The 22,315-nt window shown below is 42.4% G+C and overlaps 1 protein-coding gene across 6 annotated transcripts in view; it reads right to left on the reverse strand.

The window, feature by feature from the left end:
* Window positions 1-22,315, reverse strand: part of ARIH2 (ariadne RBR E3 ubiquitin protein ligase 2) — a 63,904-nt gene that overhangs the window by 36,596 nt on the left and 4,993 nt on the right. For 2 of the 6 annotated variants that reach the window (XM_032161626.2, XM_032161625.2), the window contains exon 2: window positions 3,889-3,934. The exons of the other annotated variants lie outside the window; for them this stretch is intronic. In XM_032161626.2, the coding sequence (XP_032017517.1) occupies window positions 3,889-3,927 (39 nt within the window). In that variant the 5' untranslated portion in view covers window positions 3,928-3,934. The remainder of the gene's footprint in view (window positions 1-3,888; window positions 3,935-22,315) is intronic. 6 annotated transcript variants of the gene reach the window in all.

Genomic DNA, 22,315 nt, shown 5'->3' on the forward strand with positions numbered 1-22,315 from the left:
CCATGTGACCCATCAATCCCACTCCTAGTTATCTATACAAGAGAAATGAAAACACATGGCTATATTAAGCCCTGGACATGAATGGTCACAGCAGCATACTGTGTAGCCCAAAATTAGAAACAACCCAATGTCCATCAACTTACAAATGAATGGGTAAACAAAATGTGGCATATCCATCATTATTCAGCAATAAAAGAGAACACACTACTGATGCATGATACAATATGGATGAACCTCAACCACTATGCTAAGAGAAAGAACCAGGTAACAAAAGATTACATATTGTATAATTCGAATTGTATGAAATTTCTAGAAAAGGCAAAACTATTGACACAGAAGATCAGTAGTCACTTGGGAACAGGGATCAACTATAAATGAACACAGGAATTTTTTAGGTGATGAAATGTTCTAAAACTGGGACTATGGTAATAACTACATAGTTGTATACATTTAATAGAATTCAAATAATGGTACACTTTAAAATGGATGAGTTGGGCCAGGTGCAGTGGCTCACATCTGTAATCCCAGCACTCCTGGGAGGCCGAGGTGGGCGGATCACCTGAGGTTGGGAGTTCCAGACCAGCCTGACCAACATGGAGAAACCCCATCTCTACTAAAAATACAAAATTAGCACTAAAAACACAAAATTAGCCAGGCGTGGTGGCACATGCCTGTGATCCCGGCTACTTGGGAGGCTGAGGCAGGAGAATCACTTGAACCCGGGACGCAAAGGTTGCGGTGAGCCGAGATCGCGCCATTGCACTCCAGCCTGGGCAACAAGAGCAAAACTCCATCTCAAAAAACAAAATAAAATAAAAAGAAGACTGGGCACGGTGGCTCACGCCTGTAATCCCAGCATGTTGGGAGGCCGAGGTGGGCGGATCACGAGGTCAAGAGATCGAGACCATCCTGGCTAACATGGTGAAACCCTATCTCTACTAAAAATACAAAAAAATTAGCCAGGCGTGGTGGTGGGCGTCTGTAGTCCCAGCAACTCGGGAGGCTGAGGCAGGAGAATGGCGTGAACCTGGAAGGCGGAGCTTGCAGTGAGCCGAGATTGCACCACTGCACTCTAGCCTGGGTGACAGAGCAAGACTGTCTCAAAAAATAAATAAACAAAATAAAAATAAAATAAGAATAAAATGGATGAGTTTAATGGCATGTAAAACTTTAATAGAGCTGTTTCAAAAATGAGGTGACTGATGGACAGATAAATGATGAAGCAAATGCAGCAACAGATTATCAATTATATAATCTAGATGGTATAGTATATGAATGTCCACTGTAGAATTATTTAAAGCTCTTTCTTTTAAATTTTTCATAATAAAAGGGCTGAAAGTTTGTCAAATTTAATTCAATGGCAATCACTCACATAATCAAATGTCACAATATACAAAGGGTTGACCCTTATATTACTGCATCAAATAGTATATACTTTGACTTTTTATTTATAATCCTCAAAATAAATTCCACTTTACAGTTTTAACACAGTTTTCACTAAGGTTAACTGTATACACTATAGAGTATAGTATAATAGTACTAGTATAAAGTCATTTCCATATAGGCCTATAATGCTGATAACTTTACAATATTCTCTGGCTTTCTTTTTTTCCCTTTCTTTTTTTTTTTTGAGACAGAGTTTTGCTTTTGTTGCCCAGGCTGGAGTGCAATGGCACGATCTCGGCTCACCACAACCTCCACCTCCCAGGTTCAAGAGATTCTCCTGCTTCAGCCTCCCGAGTAGCTGGGATTATAGGCATGTGCTACAATGCCCGGCTAATTTTGTATTTTTAGTAGAGATGAGGTTTCTCCATTTTGGTCAGGCTGGTCTTAAACTCCCGACCTCAGGTGATCCCCCCGCCTCGGCCTCCCAAAGAGCTAGGATTACAGGCGTGAGCCACTGTGCCTGGCCTTCTCTGGCTTTCTTGATCTCCCTGACCAAGGCTTCTGAGTATTTCACTGGATGTTCTGCTCCCATTCAGCCAGCTCCTTAAATATCACTTTTCCACAGGCACAGCTTTTAGGCCAGCCTTCTCACTCCCTGGACTGTCTTTGGGCAATCACATTTGTGCCTGCCCCTTAGTATGAACATAAGCCCCAAAGATAAGAACTCTTTCATTTTACCGGGAGCTAGAGAAGGAAAGTGTATGAGCAAGGTAGAGAAGTGGGGGCAAGCCTAAAGTTTATTGTGAAGAGTGAAGGGTACCCTCAAGTTTCTGGGTAGTCCAGAGAAGGCTTTCACAGAGTCAAAGATGGGGTCTGAGCAGAGACCAAGAGCAGCCCATCCTCCCACCTTCCCTGAGTCCTCCAAACCTGCACCACAATGGGTTAGACGCTACTGGGGAGCTTTCTTTCCAGCTTGAAATGAGCTCTCTCTCCTCTGTTCTCATTTACCCTACACACTGCTCTGCATTACCCGTAGCCCTCAATCCAATATGGCTTTGTTTTGCCATTGCATTTACAATGTCAATACTCTCAGATGGTTTCCAGATCTTTATTTCAGGAAGCATGTGCTACATGCATGTCAAAAAGGACTTTGTTTATGGTCATTTCTATTTTCCAAAGGTCATGAGCAAACAACTTCTGGCATCCTCTATAGTCTGTTTTTGACTGAAACTCTAAAATGCACAGACTATAGTGGATGACAGAAGGTGTTTGCTCATGACCTTTGGAAAATACTATCTGACACAGGCCCTCAAAACATGTTCAGTAGTTACCACTTGGTTACACTGGCCTAGAAACCTAGAGTAGACGGCTGCTTGGGAGTCAAGTTCTCCTTTCTGTTTTTTAAATGAAGAACTTAGTAAATGTGTCACACAATTCTATGCCTGCTTCACAAGCAGGACTGAGGAACGGAGGATGAAGACCAGGGGGAAATCCAGGCTGTGGGCCAATAATGCTAAGATTTTCTCACAGAGATGTAATGAAGTGAATATGAATGCTTTAGTTGCTGTTACTGACATGGTTAGCAGCATGCAAATCTACAATCTCAGCATTTTGTTCTGGAGGCACTTTCTTCCAGTCTAAGGGTGTTAGAGACTAGAGAACTGAAATCAAACTGTCATCTTAGAATGGAGACTACCTTATAAGATAAAACTTTGAATCTCTGTGTCCTCTGACCCACTTGCTACAAGGAGACGGCTGCAGGGTTTCAGGATCTTAAGTAAGGCAACTCCAATAGCAATTTGCGTGTGGGCTTAGACTAGCAATTCTGTGACTTGCTGCCCTACTTCTGTTTCAACTTTATTCAGTGTAAGCAGATGGTGATGATACCATTTTTCAGATCACAAATCGCAAGTCCACCTGAAGTTTGTTAATAACAGCCACAAATGTATTTTCTGATTTCTACCAAGTCCCTTCCCCTCCACCGCATTCCACCAAGTCTCTATCAGAAGTTTAAATTAGTCATTGGAATAAACATTTGAGTCCCCTGACCACGAAGAACTTAAAATACCAGAGAGAGATAAATTCCTGCTACTGAAGGAAATGGTAAGCACATATGACATTTAGGACGCTTTCTAGTACACAACCAACATCTATCTTCAGAAAAAATGTTTTGCGAGTTCCAGGACATTTAACAGTTATTATTTGACACCCCAGAGCACTTGGATAGTACATGTTTATTACTCAAAATAGTGCACAGAACATACTAATTTTATATACGGATCAAGGCACATGCTAAAATAGCCCCTGCTCCTGACAACAGTTCCCCAAGGATATCCATGACCATGATCAGTTGCTTCTTTATCTTTTTAGTCTCCTCTAGCTGGTTCAAGCTCTCCAGCCCTCAAGGACAAATTAACAACATAGCTTGCAAATAGACTTTTCCCCCAGAAAAAAGAAATCCAGCAGCCCACCAAAACTGTCACCAGCCCTTCCCACACTTACCAGTGCCATAGGGAGGATGCAGCTGATGGCAGTGAGCATCAACGGCCTGAAAAAATACAGGTGGTAGTTTCAATTTTTATTTAGAATTCTTACTTGCCAACTGCCTGAAATCTTTTAAGGCTACATGATGGGTCTTCATGCCTCAGCCTGCCACTTCGTGGTCCAATCACTTTTGTTAACAAACACTAGTGGTCACTCATTAAAAAGCAGAAATGAAGAAAGGGGGTGAACTGTGGGCCAGCTTCTGGGCCTGGGCTAGAATGGGACATGATATAGGAAAATTAGCCTAAAGAGATCAAGACAGATGGATTTGGGTCCGGGGGGCAAGGGATGATGTGGAGGGAGGCAAGAAAGTACTAAAGGGACAAGAGGAAGAAAGAAGGTTAAAGCACAAAGACAAAGGAGTAAGTAAACACCAGCCTAGGATGGGGCAAAATTAGCATCAGTAGTGGTGGTGGTAGTGAGGTCTCATAGGGCTTCTGACCCTAAACCAGGCTCACCCCTGAAGTCTAATTTAAGTGGTGGGATTTCATTTCTCCCATATTTCACACCTAAATATTCTCAACCTCTAAAAGGCCCACTCTCTGGCACCTGATCATAACTTTGCGCGTTCCACTTTTCTTTACAGGGACATGGAGGGAGGGTTGACTTGTAATTGAGGCACCCAAAAGTTATATATATTTTTAAATCTGATTAATAAACACAAATCTGAAGACTTCTCACTAGCCTAACCTTGATTCAGTCCTAACTGCTATGAACTCCAATCATTAAAATCAATACCAAAAAAACCAAAGACCTCACTCAATATAAGGTTATTTATACAAAATACAATAATGTAAAAATATTAACGTAATCATTCCTTGACCATAAGGGTATATATTTTTTTAATTATGAAAAATTTCAAACATCTACCAAAGTGAAGAATATAATGAAACCCATTAACCAGCTGGTGGCCAGACCCACTATGTCTCCATTCCAGCCCTCCCCTCCTCCCTCCAGATTATTGTGAAGTAAATCCCAGCCAGCATATCTTTTAGGGTGCATTTAATGGAAACTTTTTGGGAAGTACTCAGTACAAAGGGCTGGTTATTGCCCCTTCTAGAACTCTTAACAGACTTCCAGGGGAATGCCACATAGGCAGATTATGTCCAGCAAACCCAACCAAAAGAAATGCAGATGGGAACTGATATCAAATGAACTGCACAGAGTAGGACTAAAAGCTGTGTCCATTCCCGCAGCCACAGCCCATCCTGTCCAAAAATTATTTGAAACAATGCTATGTCTCAGCTACTGCTACTGTGAGGAGGCAAAGAGAGGGAATGCCAAATAACCAGCTAGGTAGTACCATCCAAGTACTACCAATAAGATGGTAGTACCATCTTCTCCAAAAGGAGGGCACTTCAGAGGCCAGCACATCTTAATGAAAAAGCCACAGATTCCAACAGCATGTTTCAATGACAGAGCTACTACCTCATCGACTGCTTTCCTTAGCTACCCCTTTATGCTAGAAACATATAACCCTATTTTTATAAATTTTCTGATCATCTAAAACTATATAAACAGGAACAGAATGAAAGCCCATCGAGGGCAGAAATTTTTTGACTGATTCCTTCTCTGCCAAACCCAAGAACCTGGAACAATACCTGTGCTAGCATTAGGTCCCATACGCCAACACCACTCTCTGCCTGTGTCCGGTGGTCCAGCCTTGTCATGACACCCACATCTACCGCAAGAGCGTATGAAGGTGCCAAGGTGTTCCAAGCCCTCAGGGATGCACAGGGATACAGGAGAGGCCAGACACAGCTTCTCTGAGACAGGTTAAAAAAAGTTGGAGGGCTTAGCAGTCTCTCCAGGGTTGCAAGAAGGGCGGAGATGCTGACAATAGGTTGGAGGAGGCTAAAATCAAGTATATGAGTTAGGGAAAGGAACAATGAGGAGATCAGGCTGGAGCCTGGAGAATTCACTTTAAATTTTTCAACAGAGCAAAATAAAATGGTACTTTTAGTGGATGTATCAGAAAAACAAAAAGTGGAAGTACAGGAGGGGGCAGATATTAAAGGCAGAGAGATCTTTAAGTTATTTGAAAAAGAAGATGTCGGCTAGGCGCAGTGGCTCATGCCTGTAATCCCAGCACTTTGGGAGGCCGAGGCAGGCAGATCTCCTGAGGTCAGGAATTCAAGACCAGCCTGGCCAACATGGTGAAACCCCATTATCTATTAAAAATACAAAAATTAGGGCCGGGCACGGTGACTCACGCCTGTAATTCCAGCACTTTGGGAGGCTGAGGTGGGCAGATCACTTGAGGTCAGGAGTTCGAGACCAGCCTGACCAACATGGAGAAACCTCATCTCTACTAAAAATACAAAATTAGTTGGGCGTGGTGGTGCGTGCCTGTAATCCCAGTTACTCGGGAGGCTGAGGCAAGAGAATGGCTTGAACCTGGGAGGCGGAGGTTGCAGTGAGCTGAGATCGTGCCATTGCACTCCAGCCTGGGCAACAAGAGCGAAACTCCATCTCAAAAAAAAAAAAAAAAAAAAAATTAGCTGGGCATGTTGGCAGGTGCCTGTAATCCCACCTACTCAGGAGGCTGAGGCAGGAGAATCATTTAAACCCGGGAGGCGGAGGTTGTACTCCAGCCTGGGCAATGGAGACTCCGTCTCCAAAAAAAAAAAAAAGAAAAAAGGAAATGAAGAGGTCAAACTATCTTTTTCCATCTGTCCCAGCATCTACCTGAAAGTTAAAATGACATCAGAAATTCAGGAAGTACTTGTTTACTGGGAAATAATTATTAAACCTATCCTAATGGCCAATGAACAAAGAAAATCAGTTGAGGCTTGGCTGGGAATAGTGGCTCATGCCAGTAATCCCAACACTTTGGGAGGCCGAAGCGGGCGGATCTCCTGAGGTCAGGAATTCAAGACCAGCCTGGCCAACATGGTGAAACCCCGTTTCTATTAAAAATACAAAAATTACCTGGGCGTGGTGGCGGGCACCTCTAATCCCAGCTATTCAGGAGGCTGAAGCAGGAGAATTGCTTGAACCCACGAGACAGAGGCTGCAGTGAGCCAAGATAACTCAACTGCACTCCAGCTTTGGTGACAGTAAGACTCCGTCTCAAAAAAAAAAAAAAAAAAAAAAATAGCCAGGTGTGGTTGCGTGTGCCTGTAATCCCAGCTACTCGGGAGGCTGAGGCAGGAAAGTCACTTGAACTTGGGAGGTGGAGGTTGCAGTGTGCCAAGATCATGCCACTGCATTCTAGCCTGGGTGACAGAGTGAGACTTCATCTCAAACAAAAAAAAAGAAAAATTGGGCTGGGCGCGGTGGCTCACACCTGTAATCTTAGCACTTTGGGAGGCCAAGGAGGGGCGGATCACAAGGTCAGGAGATCGAGACCATCCTGGCTAACACAGTGAAACCCCGTCTCTACTAAAAATACAAAAAGTTAGCCAGGCGTGGTGGCAGGCACCTGTAGTCCCAGCTACTCAGGAGGCTGAGGCAGGAGAATGGCGTGAACCCAGAAGGTGGAGCCAAGATAGCGCCACTGCACTCCAGCCTGGGCGACAGAGCGAGACTCCGTCTCAAAAAAAAAAAAAAAGAAAAGAAAAATCAATGGCTCATAAAACATAAAAGGCACTTTGATGGAAAGAACAACACTGCCACCTCATTTCTTTTTACCACTACCACCACCAGGTCTTCCTATCCAGGAGAAATCTTTTCCAGTCATTTGTCTAAGGTTCTTCTGGTTGTCACCAACATCACTGAGTATAACCCTAACTCTCTATGACATGTAACTTACTTAAATTGCTCCTTATCTCCCGCTTTCAAGTCCCAACTTTTTGATATATAAAACACTATTTTTATTTCCTCCATCAGTTACTTTTGTAGCTTTAGGATACTATTTGTAGGACCAGAATTGCATTTTCTTCACTGTGGTTCCAATGCCAATAACCCTTGGGGCCATTCAAAGGAGAATGTTCATACATCAGGCACAAATTTTTTTTTTTTTTTTGAGACGGAGTCTTGCTCTGTCACCCAGGCTGGAGTGCAGTGGCACGATCTCTGCTCACTGCAAGCTCCGCTTCCTGGGTTCACACCATTCTCCTGCCTCAGCCTCCCGAGTAGCTGGGACTACAGGCGCCCGCTACCATGCCTGGCTAATTTTTTTTTGTATTTTCAGTAGAGACGGGGTTTCACCATGTTAGCCAGGATGGTCTTGATCTCCTGACCTCGTGATCCGCCCGCCTCAGCCTCCCAAAGTGCTGGGATTACAGGCGTGAGCCACCGCGCCCAGCCTGCACAAATATATTTTTTGATTGCCACCAATGACTCATACTCATGCCATGTATGTGGCTTCATATATATATATTTTGAGACGGAGTCTCACTTTATCACCCAGGCTGAAGTGGAGTGGCGCAATCTCAGCTCACTGCAACCTCTGCCTCCCAGGTTCAAGCAATTCTCCTGCCTCAGCCTCCCGAGTATCTAGGATTACAGGCACGCACCACCACGCCTGACTAATTTTTGTATTTTTAGTTGAGATGTAGAGATGGGGTTTCACCATGTTGGCCAGGCTGGTGGAACTAATAAATGTCCATGAAATCTTCACAATCCACATTCTTCGGCCATGGCTTCAGCCAGTCCCTCCGTTTAGGGTCCCTGACTTCCCACAACACTGACCTCAAGTGATCTGCCTGCCTGGGCCTCCCAAAGTGCTGGGATTACAGGAGTGAGCCACCGCATCCGGACTTGGCTCACTTGCACACTCTCTCTCTCTTTTTATCTACCTATCTATCTATCTATCTATCTATCTATCTATCTATCTATCTATCTATCATCTTTTTAAAATCTGGGCTCACCGCAACCTCCACCTCCCAGGTTCAAGTGATTCTCCCACCTCAGCCTCCCGAGTAGCTGGGATTACAGATGTGTGCCACCACGCCCAGCTAATTTTTTTTTTTTTTTTTTTTTGAGATGGAGTCTCGCTCCATCGCCCAGGCTGGAGTGCAGTGGCATGATCTCGGCTCACTGCAAGCTCCGCCTCCCAGGTTCACGCCATTCTCCTGCCTCAGCCTCCCGAGTAGCTGGGACTACAGGCACCCACCACCACGACAGGCTGATTTTTTGTATTTTTAGTAGAGACAGGGTTTCACCATGTTGGCCAGGCTGGTCTTTAACACCTGCCTTGGCCTCCCAAAGTGCTGGGATTACAGGCATGAGCCACTGCACCCAGCCTGGGTTTCTTTTTGAGGTAATGAAAATGTTCTGGAACAAGATGAAGATGATGGTTGCATAACATTGTGAATGTACTAAATGCCACTGAATTGTATACTTTAAATGGTTAGTTTTAGGATATGTGATTATTACTTCAATTTTTTTTTTTTTTTTTTTGAGTTGGAGTCTTGCTCTGTCACCCAGGCTGGAGTGCAGTGGCACGATCTCAGCTCACTGCAAGCTCTGCCTCCCAGGTTCACGCCATTCTCCTGCCTCAGCCTCCCGAGTAGCTGGGACTACAGGCGCCTGCCACCACGCCCGGCTAATTTTTTTGTATTTTTAGTAGAGACGGGGTTTCACCGTGTTAGCTGGGATGGTCTCAATCTCCTGACCTTGTGATCCGCCTGCCTCAGCCTCCCAAAGTGCTGGGATTACAGGCGTGAGTCACCGCGCCCAGCTAATTATTACTTCAAATTTTTAAAGGGAAGAGGGGTCAGGAAAATGAATCCTAAGCTCTGTGTACATAAACAGAACCTGTCATTTTAGGATGATCCATGAGAGACAGCTATTACTTCAGACTCAAGAGCCCCCAGATGATAAATGAGATCAGCCAAATCTCACACTCTAAGGGTTCTATTTCTCTCCAGTTTATCTCAATTCTTAAAAATAAGGGTTTTGGCTAGGCGCCCCCATAATCCCAGCACTTTGGGAGGCCAAGGCAAGCAGGTCGCCTGAAGTCTGGAGTTCAAGACAAGCCTGGCCAACATGGTGAAACCCCGTCTCTACTAAAAATACAAAAATTAGCCGGGTGTGGTGGCGTGTGCCTGTAGTCCCAGCTACTCAGGAGGCTGAGGCAGGAGAATTGCTTGAACCTGGGAAGCAGAGGTTGCAGTGAGCTGAGATCACGCCACTGCACTCCAGCCTGGGGGACGAGCAACACTCTGTCTCAAAAAATTAAATAAATAAATGGGTTTCTTTTGTTTTTATGTAGGTTTTTTTGTTTGTTTTTTTTTTTTGGTCTAAAGACCCAGTGGGGACAGGGATGACTAGTCTATATACAGCTCTTTTATTAATCCCCCCATTTGCAGCACACTTATCTCTTCCAATATTCATCAGTCAGATCAGAGTCCATGGTCTTTTCAAAATTTAGATAAACTGGCTCACATTTTGTAATGATGTCCCCACACAACACCCCACTCCAACCCATTCTGTTAATATTAGTTTACAACATGCATGTGCCTTTACTTTCATTTTCATGGTATTTAAAAATGGAAGGGCACTCCCAAATTTACTTTATCCCCTTTAATAATCTCTCTCCTCCTGCTCTCTCTGGTCCTCCAGGCAACTGTTGATTTACTTTCCTTTATGATGGATTAGTTTGCATTTTCTAGAATTTTACATGACTGACATATAAAGTTTTTATGTTTCTCCCCTTTGGGTTTCTTCATGTGGCATATTTTTTTTTTTGAGGTTTATCAATGATGCTTATATAAGTAGCTCATTCTTTTATACTGCTGAGAAGTATGCAGTTCTATGGGTATGCCACTGTTTGTTTATTCATCTTTTTGAGTATGTGAGTTGCTTCCAGTTTTTGGCTATTGCAAATAAAACTACCACAGACATCTGAATAACAAAACAAACAGAAGAAGCAGAGGTGGGGCAAAGGCATGTGCAGCCAACCATCTTGAAGTAGCAGTGTTAAATTTGCAAAAGAAAATTTGGTGTATTCTACTACAGTATCATAAAATTCAAAACTTTTAAACCACATTGTATTTATGACTACAGATACCATCAGACATCTCTACATCATCAAAAAGGACAGCCTGGCCAACATGGTGAAACCCTGTTTCTCATCATCAAAAAGGACATAGAATCCACTTTTATCTCTTTTTTCACTAAAGAATATTCATTTATTTATAATTATTGCTAAGTAAACTTCTATTTTAAACAAGATCATAAAATACAGTAGGACTTTGCACAGTTGAAACACTAAAAAGTTGGTTTGTACACATATGAAAATGAGTTAGAATGTTCGTATGTTCTGACAGTTAGGAAAGAAAGGAAAAATATGAAAAAAATTAAAAAAAAATTAGAATGGAATTTGTCCAGTAGTTTCCAAGTCACCTGAAGTCTCTTTTGAGAAGATTAGGAAGGAGTGAGGACAGGAGTCTTGCCACAACCACCCCTAAGCTCAAACTGTGAGCTGTGCTGTTTCTTCCTCTTAGTTTTGCCCAGGTCAAAGGAAGAAGGCAGGGGGTTATAAAACCTTGCAGAGGACCAGTGCTGATGGTGGGGCTAGGGGAAAAGAGGACAGCCTCCACCCCAGGGACAAGACCTTCTCTTGAAAATCAATGAAATATAAAGTTATATTTAGACATCAAAAAGACTATGGGAAGCCTATCCAACTTGCAAGTATAGCTGAGCAATTTATATCCTACTTCTACTGTTACAAAACCAGTACACTCCAAATGCTGGACACGCCCTTTCAGTAGTCAAAAGAAAGCAAGCACTCCTCCCTCCTCACTTGAATAACCCAAACCATTTTACAATTTTTCTGCACTTCCATGCGAATCTAATGTAAAATGCCTTGGCCTAGCCCCTCGAGATTCTATTACCTTTTTTTTTTTTTTTTTTTGAGACGCAACCTCTCTCTGTTGCCCAGGACGGAGTGCAGTGGTATGATCTCAGCTCACTGCAACCTCTGCCTCCCAGGTTCAAGCGATTCTCCTGCCTCAGCCTCCCGAGTAGCTGTGATTACAGGTGTCCACAATCACGCCCGGCTTATTTTTATATTTGTGTAGAGATAGGGTTTCACCACGTTGGCCAGGCTAGTCTCAAACTCCTGACCTCAAGTGATCCGCCCACCTCGGCCTCCCAAAGTGCTGGGATTACAGGTGTGAGCCACCGTACCTAGCCTGTTTCATTACAACTGTATGAAGTTCAGGTTTCTATATGAGAATTGCTAAAACTAATTCTGATACATACCATAAGCTGGGAATCATGTATCTGTTAGGTTTATACCATCTTTTTTTTTTTTTGAGACAGAGTCTCGCTCTGTCACCCAGGCTGGAGTGCAGTGGTGTGACCTCAGCTCACGGCAACCTCCACCTCCCAGATTCAAGCGATTATCCTGCCTCAGCCTCCCAAGTAGCAGGGATTACAGGCTCCTGCCATCACACCCAGCTAATTTTTTGTATTTTTAGTAGAGATGGCGTTTCATTGTGTTGGCCAGGATGATCTTGACCTCCTGATCTCATGATCCACCCGCCTTGGACTCCCAAAGTGCTGGGATTACATGTGTGACCCGTCGCGCCCAGCCAGGTTTATACCATCTTTATTTGGAGGTCAGCTGGCTTCATGAAAAAGTCCTTTGAAGAGAATGTCTCCTGTTTACAAATTGGAGCACACAGAAGTAGAGGTTTGGAGTTAATTTTCAACTGTGCATTTATTGGCCTGGGCTTAGACACATTAAAAAGCAACACTTACTGAGAACATAACATAACCAGACATTTCTGCCAGGTGCTGTTAGGTAAAGAAAAAATATGGACCTCTATCTCAAACAGTTTATATCCTAGTTTACAACTAATTGGCAAACACTGTAAGTACACACCAAGAAGAAGCACAGTGGTACAGAGGCAAGAGTGACAGACTCTGTCTGGGGATCAGGGAGGGACTCATGTAAACAAGGGGTAGAGGGTCAATCCTCTATTTCCAGGTTGGTGGATGGTGGTACCAACAATTAAGATAGAGAATCCAGGAAACCAAGCTTGATGGCATTAGAAAGATTTCTTGTAAAAAGAGGCAAGGTTATCTACAGACTCCTGGAAAGGATGGTGACAGAATTGAAGAGACTGTTAGCTGACCAGGAAAAGAAACTGCTAGTCAAAGAGAACAACTTTTCCAGATAGAGACCACACTGTGTTCACAATTATAAGAACAGCTCTGCTTTCCTTTTAAAATCTCCAAACAAACCCCTTGCTCATCCTGCCTGTATTTTTCTCTATTTATGGTCAATAACATGGTCATCACTGTGAAATCATTCATGGTTTTTTTTTTGAGACGGAGTCTCGCTCTGTTGCCCAGGCTGGAGTGCAGTGGTGCCATCTTGGCTCACCGCAAGCTCTACCTCCCGGGTTCACGCCATTCTCCTGCCTCAGCCTCCCGAGTAGCTGGGACTATAGGCGCCCGCCACCATGCCCGGCTAATTTTTTGTACTTTTAGTACAGACGGGGTTTCACTGTGTTAGCCAGATGGTCTCGATCTCCTGACCTCGTGATCCGCCTGCCTTGGCCTCTCAAAGTGCTGGGATTACAGGCATGAGCCACAGCGCCCGGCCTGTTTTTGTTTTTTTGAGACAGAGTCTCGCTCTGTTGCCGAGGCTGGAGTGCAGTGGCGCGATCTCGGCTCACTGCAACCTCTGCTTCCCAGGTTCAAGCGATTCTCGTGCCTCAGCCTCCCAAGTAGCTGGAACTACAGGCATGCACCACCATGCCCAGCTAATTTTTGTATTTTTAGTAGAGACGGGGTTTCACCATGTTGGCTAGCTGGTCTTGAACTCCTGACCTCAGGTGATCCGCCTGCCTTGGCCTCCCAAAGTACTGGGAATACAGGCGTGGGCCACTGTGCCCGGTGGAAATCATTCATGTTTATAAAGATTTAAACTTTATAAAAGTTTAAAGTTTAGATACCAAAGGAACTTCATGTTTGACAGTTCATGTCAGTTTAAGAAATAAAGTTAGAGGGCAGATACATTTCAGGAGGAGCAAAATGCTCCTCATTCTGCACCTTTTTCGAATCTTTCCTACAATTCTTCCCTCTTTGGGGAAGACAAATCTAATCCTTCAAATTTTTCCTAGAGCAGCAAGGGCAAAGAAGAAAAAAAGATAATTAGATTGGAGCAAGGCAAAATTAAAGTACAGAGGTGTCTCAATAACAAGAACCCCCAAAACAAGTAAACACTAAGTAGTGCTATTAACATAGGCATAAGACCAAACATTGCAGTCAACCACAAATACAGGTACAGACAAGCTATTATTTCCCTGTATCTTTTTCCCGGCTCCAATTCAAAGTTCATTTTGTGTTATTTTTACTTCTCTTTGGTGGGCCCCAGGAGAAGGGAACCAGAGGCTCTAGGGGAAGGTAAAATAATCCAAAGTATATGACCCAATATCATATGCACACTCAGAGGCACCAGTCAGCAATATATTGCCCAGAACCATCCTCAATGTGTAGGCTCCTACCCTATGATTCAAGACACACAACCCTGAGAACATGTTTTAAGGAACCAAGACAAATAACACTCCCATCCCTCCACTTTTGCCCCGCTTCTACCATGACCAAGCAAAATCGGTTTGAACATTCATGTTCCAGGCACTTTATCTGCATTATCATCACATTTAATGTTGTGAAGGAGGTGTTATCATTATTTTACAGATGAGGAAACTCAAGCATAGAGATGCTGAGGGACTTATCTGAGGTCATATTATATTAAATGGAAAAAATGAGACTGGAACCCAATCATCTGACCACTAGCCCAGACTCTGGACAAGGCCCAACAGACACAAAAGTCATATCCATAAAGACATTCACAGCAAAGTAACCAGTCCCCCAACAACTGTAATACATAGGTACTCACTTAAATGCCCAATGGAGAAAGCTTAAGCAAATTACGGTTCAAAAACTAGATGGCATGCTACACAGCCATTTAAAGTATTTATGAGGACAAAGTAAAAACGGGGAAATGTTTGAAATATACATGAAGAAAGCAGAATGCATAAAATACATGTATCTACTGATTATTATAATGCAATGTCTACCAGGGCAGAGATTTTTGTCTGTTTTCTTCACAGTTATTTTTCCTGTTATGTGCCTGACACAGGAACATAACAGGAGGTGTAGTAGGTTCTCAATAAATACCCAATATTGGTTGAGTGAAATGCTGAACAATAATGCTATGTATGAATATGGACAAGAGCTGAAGGATGATAAGCAAGGAAGAAAACTTATTTTAGGTTAATGAAAACATGAATGATATTATTTTCTGAAATACTGTAGTAACATCTTGACAAAAATTTTATAAACTCAAGATTAAAATATAAATGTCAAAAAAAAAAAACACACAAATACCATATCACCCCTTGATTACACATGACTTCCATGGTTCCTGAGGTAGACAGCAAGCACAACAAAAAGACTAGAATGAAAGCTGGCCTTGAATCTGATGAAGAGCTTCTTTTCTGGAAGGTGATGAGCATGTTTTGTATGGTATCAGGTACACAGCGATGACAACAACCTTTCTAAGCTGGCAAGACAAGGACAACTTTGCACCATTTGTATTTAGGCCATTCTCAATGTCACTCTGGACATTTCTCATCGCCTTTTAAAAATGAATTTACACATCAGTAAACACACCTCAGACTTCCAGACTAAAACACTGTGAAATATGTTAATGAACCTATTAACGGCCAGCTATTTGAAATGCAGGAATTTAACCTAAGTTCTACTTAGATAGAAGCGTGCAAAGACAGCTCACATCAGATCACAAAAATAGAAATCAGAGGGCTGCTCAGCACACAAACACTCAGTGTAACCAGCCCCAGCTTGAAGATACTTTCCCATGAGTAGTAGCAACAGTAACAACAACAACAACAACAAAAAACCATTATTGGTCAATTCATGACTGTAAGTAAATAAAAATAGAATGATCTTAAAATTCAGCTATATCAGAATAAAAGAAAATCGATTTAATAATTAAAGTTTTCACCAGATACTTGTTATCTTTTAACTTGGCATTAGTACCAATTAAGAAAATGGCTAAAATAATGTATTTTGTTGTTATGAACACCAAGTGATCATGTTACAAGTGAAAAAGACAAAAAAGCCAGGTTGTTTTGAACACAGGACTATAAAGACTTTGGCACTTAAGAGTCAGAAGCCCTGACAACCCATTACTATTCATCCACAAAGGGGAAAAATTAGCCACAGCAGAATCTTAGAGAGATTTTCCAGTCATATTTTGCTAAGGAGCAAACACTAGTTTTTAAAAAAAATTCACAAAAGAGTATGGCAGAATAGAGTGTTCTAGGAAATATTTTCATAGCTTTACTGAAGTTAATACAGCAATTCATAAAGCAAGAAGAAATGCAGTAAAAACACTTGTAATAATTGGCATATTTCTCCGATCCTATCTGGGGAACAGGTTTAAAAAGTGAGCAATAGGGACAGGTGCGGTGGCTCACACCTGTAATCCCAGCACGTTGGGAGGCCGAGGAGGGGCAGATCATGAGATCAGGAGATCGAGACCATCCTGGCAAACAAAGTGAAAGCCCGTCTCTACTAAAAATACAAAAAAAATTTAGCCAGGCGTGGTGGCAGGCACCTGTAGTCCCAGCTACTTGGGAGGCTGAGGCAGGAGAATGGCGTGAACCCGGTAGGCGGAGCTTGCAGTGAACCAAGATCGTGCCACTGCACTCCAGCCTGGGCGACAGAGCGAGAGTCCGTCTCAATTAAAAAAAAAAAAAAAAAAGTGAGCAATATAGTTCACTATGCCACACATGTGCTGAATAAGTTTTAAAAATCTATTTAAATACCTATTTAAAATCCTAGGCTGGGTGCGGTGGCTCACACCTGTAACCCCAGCACTTTGGGAGGCTGAAGTGGGTGGATCTTCTGAACTCTGGAGTTTGAGACCAGCCTGGGTAACACAGCAAAACTCCGTCTCTACCAAAAATATTAAAAAAAAAAAAAAAAAATTAGCCAGGCATGTGGTGCGCACCTGTGGTCCCAGCTATTTGGGAGGCTGAAGTAGGAGGATTGTTTCGGCCTGGGAGTTGGAGACTGCAGTTAGCCAACATCGTGCCACTGCACTCCAACCTGAGTGCCAGAGTGAGGCGCTGTCTCAAAAACAAAAAAACAAAACAAAAATCCTATTAAAAACCTATTCCTAAAGTTTACAAAACCTATTCCTTTCCTCCAACATTAAAGATGCTTGAGGCTACAATCATAATACTCCTTTCTACCTATACACCTTTGACCCTCATTCCAGCCCAGAAGATAACCCTCCCGCTCCCACGCCCATTGCCCTATGGAGCCAGGACTTCTATAACCTGCATTGCCCTTCTACACCACCTTCAAGGTCCTCTGGCCTCAACACAAAGCTCAGGTAGCTCACTACACCTCCTGGACTAGATCTAGCTCAAAGTGGCCTATTTCTTTCCCCTCCTGAAGCAATGGGGTAGGTCCCTGAACAACATTCACTTCTCCTGCCTATGCCCCTAACATGATGCTAAGATTAGGGCACAAGGAGAAAGAGATTCTTGACCCATTACAAACCAAAGCCAGCTCCACAGTCATGATCCTGCCTGGGCTTTGTCTGGGGCTCTGGCTGAGCCTCTTCCTGAGCAGCTTGTCAACAAATATCTCAAGAGTTCCATGGAATGGTAATTAAGAGGACTCACTGAATAACTGAAAAAAATTATTGGCTAAAGGCCGGGCGCGGTGGCTCACGCCTGTAATCCCAGCACTTTGGGAGGCCAAAGCGGGCGGATCACGAGGTCAGGAGATCGAGAACATCCTGGCTAACATAGTGAAACCCCGTCTCTACTAAAAATACAAAAAATTAGCCGGGCAAGGTGGTGGGCACCTGTAGTCCCAGCTACTCAGGAGGCTGAGGCAGAATGGCGTGAACCCCGGGGGCGGAGCCTGCAGTGAGCCGAGATCCCGCCACTGCACTCCAGCCTGGGCGACAGCGAGACTCCGTCTCAAAAAAAAAAAAAAAAAAAAAACTATTGGCTAACTACTGCACATTTTGCAATAAAAATGCTTATGGTTACAAGAAGGACCTCTTTCATCTATAAAGACAATAAAATAATCTTTGTATAAGTCTCATATAAAAATATACTGTAGAAAAAGGTAACTTTGTTTTCTTTAAAGACTCATACATGATCACTAAAAATACTTATTCCCCAGAGATCCCCTCCTCCTACAACACAACACCTCACTTCGCAATCATTTCATCTCACCTGACTATTCCATTTGTGATTTGTGTAGGACAGTTCATTCTCAAATAATGCTTCTGTTTTGCCACTATTTGAATACCAGCAGCTTCCCCACCTCAGTAGCAGATAAGCATTTTCTCTGTTCTCTATCTTGAGCCCTTGATCTGATTTTCTGGCACCTTCCTCTCTCAATAATGACTTTACTCACAGACTGGTCCCAGAACATATACAGGAAGTTACCCTCTGACACCAGGGCCCTCATTAAACTAAAAGCCCCGTGTCCCAGACAACTGTGATTTTTCTTTTTGTATTTTTAGTAGAGACGGGGTTTTCACTGTTAGCCAGGGCTCTCCTGACCTTGTTATCCACCCGCCTCAGCCTCCCGTACTGGGATTACAGGTGTGAGCCACCGCACCCAGCTGAAAATTGTGATTTTTCTACTTAAGACACTTTACCCAGCTAACTTAGGAGGCTGAGGCAAGAGGACCACTTAAGGCCAGGAGTTTGAGATCAGCCTGGGCAACACAGTGAGATTCTGTATCTTAAAAAAAAATTTTTTTTTTTGCAGCTTTTTGAGTCTACTTAAAAATTTTTTCTCTTTTTTTTTTGAGACAGTGTCTCACTCTGTTGCCCAGGCTGGAGTGCAGTGGTGCGATCTCATCTCACTGCAACCTCTGCCCGCGGGTTCACACCATTCTCCTGCCTCAGCCTCCTGAGTAGCTGGGACCACAGGCACGTGTCACCATACCCGGCTAATTTTTTGTTTGTATTTTTAGTAGAGACAGGGTTTCACCGTGTTAGCCAGGATGATCTTGATCTCCTGACCTCGTGATCTACCTGCCTTGGCCTCCCAAAGTGCTGGGATTACAGGCGTGAGCCACTGTGCCTGGCCAAAATAAATTTTTGTTTAATTAGTTGCATACACCTATAGCCCCAGCTACTTCGGAGGCTGAGATGGGAGGATAGCTTGAACCCAGGAGTTTGAGGGTGCAGTGAGCTATGATCATCACGCTACTACACTCCAGCTATGAGACAGGGCAAGAGCTCATCTCTAAAAAAATTTTTTTAAATAATAATTTTTAAAAAGAGACTTCAAATCCCAAATGGCAGTAAAAGGCTTAACTTTATGCTATACTATAAATAATCCACATGCAACAGCCCAGACACAACAAAATGAGTACACAGACATGAGAATCGAGTGAAAAATTTAAGCTACTCCTCAAACTTGGATAGTTTTTACTTGTAGACTAGAATTCGTAAGACTATAATTTTCAATTACATACACACATAACATTTTCTACAAGCCACAGAACCTAAATTATGTTAAAAAAATTAAATATTTCAATATGCCACAGAATTGTGCAATCAGCACTACGACCAATGGGACATCAGTAGTGATCTGGGTGACTATCACTATCAATCACACTTTCAGAGACATGTGCAACAAGAGAACCAGAGTAGCCGGAACACCATTGCGTAAACTAAGCACTTAAATTATTCCCTCTCATCCTCAAAAAATATTAATTACAAAAATAAAAACAAGCCAGGAGTGGTGGCTCATGCTTGTAAAGGAATTTGGCAGGCTGAGGTGGGAAGACGGCTTGAGGCCAGGAGTTTAAGACCTAGGCAATACAGCAAGACCCCATCTCTACCAAAAACAAAAAAATTTGTTGTTTTGAGATAAGATCTTGCTCTGTAGCCCAGGCTGGAGTATAGTGGGGGCAATCTCAGCTCACTGCAACCTCTGCTCTCAGGCCCAAGTGATCCTCCCACCTCAGCCTCCTGAGTAGCTGGGACTACAGGCACATGCTAGCACGCTCAGCTAATTTTTGTATTTTAAATACAATTTTAAAAATATAAGTAAATAAAAACAATGCTAGCTTGTATCTGGCCTCAAAGAAAAATAACTGTATATGATTCCTTCTCCTTTACCCTTAACCAAGCTGCTTTTCTGTCCAGTCTCTTTGGTCAAGTTTCTGAACCACTTAAAACACCAGAGTCCCTTTATGTACAGTCAAGCCAACCAAAAGAGCCACAACCTTTTTTTGCCCAGCCCCAGAAAGTAAATGGTGTTAGCATATTTCTCAGTGAAGTGTAGAAGGGAAAAAATAAAGTCTGTCTTCTATCAACATCTAAATTTTTGTGGATTATTTTCCTCTTTGTTCCATTTTCTCTTTAACCCTTTCATACTGTTTCAACTCTCTTCCTTCTCTTATTTATTCCCTCATCTCTGCTACAAGTTCTTGTTGCTCTTACTCTTCTCAGTCTTAAAGGCCAGAACAATGCCCTTTCATTTCATTTCCAATAGGAAAGAAAATGTATCAGGGACTAGGAAATCTAGCTCACACCAACAGCAGCAGCTGCTACTATCACCAACAATCAACAAAATCCACAAGTATCCAAGCAATTATTCAATACCTACTGTAGATGAAATAGCGTGACAAGAATGATGGAGGAGATAAGGTACAAGACAGTTACTGCTCTCCAAGAACTGACAATCTAGTTGGAGAGATCATGCCAAAATGTGTGAACAGGTAAAACATAAAGCAGTCAGACGACTGCAGTACATAACCTAAAAAAAAAAACGAGCTGTATTGTTTGGACACAGACCAAAAGAAGGCATGGCCACTTGTGCTCTAGGGGATCTCAAGGAAACTCACTCAGAGAAAGCGTGACTAGACTCTGAGGACCCCTAAGGGCAGTAAGAGATGAGGTGGTGAAGGGAAAGCTTTCCAGGAGGCTGATCATGTATAAGAAGGAAGAATGTAAAACAGTAAATTTTATGTTACATATATTTTACCACAATTAAAAAAAAGAAAAAGGAAGGAAAGAAGGACGGACGGACGGACAGGTGCTTGGGCCCCTCAGCTGTCTCTAGAAGGGCAGAAAAAGCCAGCACAGAAGCTTGACAATCTGAGAATTCCTGTATATAGACAGGAACATCCTCATGAACTTGGTCAACTGACACTGTCCAGAGCATAGTTACACACTACATAATTCCTAATATTATTTTTTCTAACCTAACATTATGAACATATCCGTTTATTTTAAATACCAACATTGTATATAACCTGACAGTATGACTAAAGAAAAGAAAACTATTGATCAACAAGGGAGAGGTGCATGGTGAGGAAGAGAAACCCAATTATTGTTTTCTACCAGGGAAATGCCCTCTGGAGGCAGGGGTCCAGCAGCTTTGTTATAGCCATAGTGCAGAAATCCCAAACCCAGAGGATCCACAGGTCCCCATTCTTCAGAGTTTTCTGCTCAGCACAAGAGAGGAAGTCTACAATCACTTCTAGAAATTAGTCACAAAAAAAAAAAAAACAAAACCTTAGCTTTCAGCTTCCAGCCAGTTGCTAATAAAGACCTGAGTATCTAAATTCAAGGTATTAGCCTTTGCCAACCATCTGGGGAAAAAAAAATCCCTAAACTAGTAGATAAAGCAAATTTTATAGAAATCATACAAGGCACACCTTAGTTATTTCTGTTTAAGTACCAATAAAATTGATTTGGTTGACATCATGCCAAGGTGCCCTTTTGACCTCCAATTTAATCAGAAACAAAATCCAAGTAACAATTCATGAAAAAAGATTGGTGAAAACACTAAAGTAAGAGAAATATTTCCAATTTCCCATAATGGCCAGTGTTAGAGAAGGAAACACGCTTGTTGGGAAACTGTCAAAATGATCATAAAAAATGTAAATAGTGAGGATAATAACTGGCCGAAGGTGCAAGACATCCAAAGGTATGTTTTAGCTTATGTGTTAAAAAAATAAAATGCTTGCTGGAATAATCAACTTTGTTCATTCTTTACAATTTCCGTACTAATACCCCCTAAATCAATGAAATACAAGCTATAAGAAAGAATTATTATTAAAATCAGTACATGAAACAAATGAGCTCATTAGCTCAAAGGCAATGACTATTCAGGGCAAACCAGAGGGATCTGTATACTCTCAAGACATTTATCAGTCACTCACAGTCATACAGAAGATGGTGATTCTGATGCTTATTGTATCAACCTCATAAAATTCTTGAAAACTCACTTCCTGAAATGTGCAAAGTTGTGCAATTCTGCTACTACACATTTCTGGTACGGTACATCTTTCTTGAATCTGTCCCACCCCTCCTTTCTAATTCTTACTAATTTGGGAATCTGAGGACCTTAGACATGCATATATTAGAAAACAAAGTAAATGTAACAAAATGTCCAAATG

Source organism: Hylobates moloch, unplaced genomic scaffold, assembly GCF_009828535.3.
Source record: "Hylobates moloch isolate HMO894 unplaced genomic scaffold, HMol_V3 SCAFFOLD_8, whole genome shotgun sequence".
Classification (NCBI taxonomy): Eukaryota; Metazoa; Chordata; class Mammalia; order Primates; family Hylobatidae; genus Hylobates; species Hylobates moloch.